The sequence below is a fragment of the Citrus sinensis genome, chromosome 9 (genome assembly GCF_022201045.2).
Source record: "Citrus sinensis cultivar Valencia sweet orange chromosome 9, DVS_A1.0, whole genome shotgun sequence".
In the NCBI taxonomy this organism is placed as follows: Eukaryota; Viridiplantae; Streptophyta; class Magnoliopsida; order Sapindales; family Rutaceae; genus Citrus; species Citrus sinensis.
The window spans coordinates 24,727,171-24,730,203 of NC_068564.1; the positions used below are offsets into that span (position 1 = coordinate 24,727,171).

General features: G+C 47.0%; 1 protein-coding gene across 1 annotated transcript; it reads left to right on the forward strand.

Moving 5' to 3' along the window:
• The first annotated feature begins 308 nt into the window (after window positions 1-308).
• On the forward strand, window positions 309-2,755 carry LOC107176554 (uncharacterized). The gene is made up of 4 exons (XM_015529303.1): window positions 309-641; window positions 752-984; window positions 1,189-2,295; window positions 2,386-2,755. The coding sequence occupies exons 1-4, from the start codon at window positions 309-311 to the stop codon at window positions 2,753-2,755; spliced, it is 2,043 nt and encodes a 680-aa protein (XP_015384789.1).
• Window positions 2,756-3,033: the final 278 nt, after the last annotated feature.

Here is a 3,033-nt window from a genome sequence, read left to right on the forward strand (position 1 = left end):
TATGAGAGGTATGCCATGACCAGCAAAGAGGTGCTTTTCAATTTGCCAGCAGCCAAGAGGGCGAAAATTAGGCAAGTTCCCATTATGTGGACAAAGGACGACAAAGAGGGTGTTTTCTACCCTCATGAGGATGCACTAGTGATTAAGGCAATGGTGGCCGGTACAGAATTGCAGCAAATACTGGTAGACACGGGTAGCTCAGTTGATATACTGTTCAAGTCGGCCCTAGATGATATGGGAATTTCATACTTAAAACTGGAGCAGACAAATACATCCCTGAAGGGATTTGGGGAGGATGGTTAACCCCTATGGGGATCATCGAACTTCCAATTACGGTGGGACCAAAGCCGTTTGAGAGAACAATAATGCTGGACTTTGTTGTGGTAGAAGAAAGAAGCCCTTACCAAATGATACTGGGACGACATTTCATGAGGGTAAGCCAGTGCGTTGTATCCACACATTACCTGGCACTGAAGTACAGAGTAAACGGAGTTGTTGGCGTAGTAAAAGGCAACCAGAGAATGGCGATGAGCTGTTATGCTACAGCAGCCAAGGAGACACTACAAGTTACCTCTCTAGATAACCGAGGAGATTCTAAAAAGGGTCGCCAGGAACCTGTTGAGAAGCTGGAGGAGATTGTTGTAAGCAAGAGTAACCCGAGCAGAGTGGTTAAAGTCGGGTCAGAATTGGGCGAGCAATAAAAGGCGAGCTGGTGAAATGCCTATAGTCCCATGCAGATATATTTGCCTAGTCTCATGAGGACATGCCAGGTATTGATCGCGGGATAGCTTGCCACAAGCTGGCAATTAAGAAAGGGGCAAGGCCGGTGAGGCAGAAAATGAGGTACTTTAACCAAGAAAGGTACGAGGCCATAAATGCCGAAGTGAAGAAGCTGTTGAAAGCGGGATTTATAAGGGAAGTTAAATACCCGGAGTGGATTTCCAACGTAGTGTTGGTGAAGAAGGCCAACGGGAAATGGAGAATGTGTGTGGATTTCACAGACCTTAATAAGGCATGCCCGAAGGACAGTTTTCCCTTACCAAAAATAGATCAATTGGTGGATTCAACAGCGGGGCATAGTCTGCTCAGTTTCATGGATGCCTTTTCAGGATACAACCAAATACCCATGAACGAGCAGGACGAGTAGAGTACCACCTTTATAACTAACATGGGTTTGTTTTGTTACAGGGTGATGTCTTTTGGCCTGAAAAATACAAGAGCTACCTATCAAAGGTTAGTGAACAAGGTCTTCAAACCATTAATCGGTCACACTATAGAGGTATATGTGGACGATATGATCACAAAGTCTAAAGAACTGAAGGATCATGTGAAGCACTTGGAAGAGACCTTCGAATTGCTGAGGAGGTATGAAATGAAGCTAAACCCGGAGAAATGTGCATTTGGGGTCAGCTCGGACAAATTTTTGGGATTCATGGTGAGCCACCGAAGGATCGAGGCCAACCCGGAGAAAATACGGGCGATAACAGAAATGAGGTCCCCACGAACAGTTAAGGAGGTGCAGAGCCTCACAGGGAAATTGGCAGCATTAAACCGATTCATCTCGCGGGCCACAGATAAATGTCACCCTTTCTTCCAAACCATAAAGAAAGGGAGAAAGATGAAATGGACACCAGAATATGAGGAGGCGTTTGGGCAGTTGAAGGAATATCTAGCTCGCGCCCCGCTATTATCACCTCCGAGAGAAGGTGACCAGCTGTTTTTGTACTTGGCAATCTCAAAATGGGCTACCAGCTCGGTATTAGTAAGAGAAGACGAAGGGAAGCAACACCCAGTATACTACACTAGCAAGGCCCTGGTAGACGCAGAAACCAGATATCCACTGATGGAGAAATGGGCACTAACTCTAATAACGGCAGCACGCAAGCTCAGACCATATTTTCAGGCCCACCCGATAGTTGTAATGACTGACCAACCCCTTCGACAAACGCTCCAAAAACCAGATGCATCTGGTCGGTTAGTAAAGTGGTCCGTGGAGCTGAGCGAGTTCGACATATCCTATAAACCCCGAGGTGCAATCAAGGCCCAAGCCCTGGCTGATTTTATGGTTGACCGTGTTGAACTAGGGGCAGAAGTTCAGGAGGAGCAACCAGTGGAACAGGAGAATCCAAAGGGGGTGTGGCTGGTAATAGTGGATGGGTCACGTAGTGAACATGGATGCGGAGCACGAGTTGTAATACGGAGCCCAGAAGGGGTCGAGGTATCCTATGCAGTAAAATTCGAGTTCCAGCTTACGAATAACCAAGCTGAATATGAGGCTTTCATTACTGGGCTCGGGTTTGCACACGCACTACGAGCAGAGAAAATAGAAATCCGAGCAGATTCTCAGCTAGTCTGTAATCAGCTCTGCGACCAATTCTAAGTAAGGGAAGAGAAGTTGGGGCTTTATTTGAAAAAGGTGAGGCAAAAGGTTGAGCTCTTCCAAGAGGTAGAAATAAAGCAGATATCCCGGAATGAAAATTACCGAGCAGATATATTGGCCAGAATGGCCACAATTGCAGACCCAAAATTACCCAAGTCAGTTCCACTGGAAGTGAGAACCTCGCCAAGCATAGGGGAAAAAGCAGAAGTAATGCGGGTGAGCACCGAAGAATCCTGGATGGACCCTACTCTCTCATATATCCGAGAAGGCATCTTAGCGGAGGACAGGAAGCAAGCAAGGAAGTTGAAATGTAGGGCGGCAAGGTATACGCTACCGCCGAGGATTCACCTTACCCCTTTTAAGATGTTTGGATGACGAGGAAGCAGATTATGTGCTGAGAGAAATTCATGAAGGAATTTGTGGCAACCATTCGGGGGCGAGAACTTTGGCTTTCAAGGCACTCCGGCAAGAATACTTTTGGCCGACCATACACCAGGATACGAAGGGAATGGCAAGAAATTGTAAGGTTTGCCAGAGCTTTTCAGAGGTTCCTGGTCAGCCCCCAGAAAGGCTAACCACTATGTCATCCCCATGGTCTTTTGCTCAGTGGAGAATTGACCTGATTGGCCCATTACCTAAAGGCCGAGGAGCAG

Excerpts from the sequence above, each read along its gene's own strand:
- LOC107176554 (XM_015529303.1), top strand. The coding sequence starts at position 309 with ATGGGGATCATCGAACTTCCAATTACGGTGGGACCAAAGCCGTTTGAG. Across the intron at positions 985-1,188 it reads GCCAACGGGAAATGGAGAAT|GGTGATGTCTTTTGGCCTGA; the intron begins GTGTGTGGATTT and ends GTTTTGTTACAG. Across the intron at positions 2,296-2,385 it reads GCTTTCATTACTGGGCTCGG|GGAAGAGAAGTTGGGGCTTT; the intron begins GTTTGCACACGC and ends ATTCTAAGTAAG.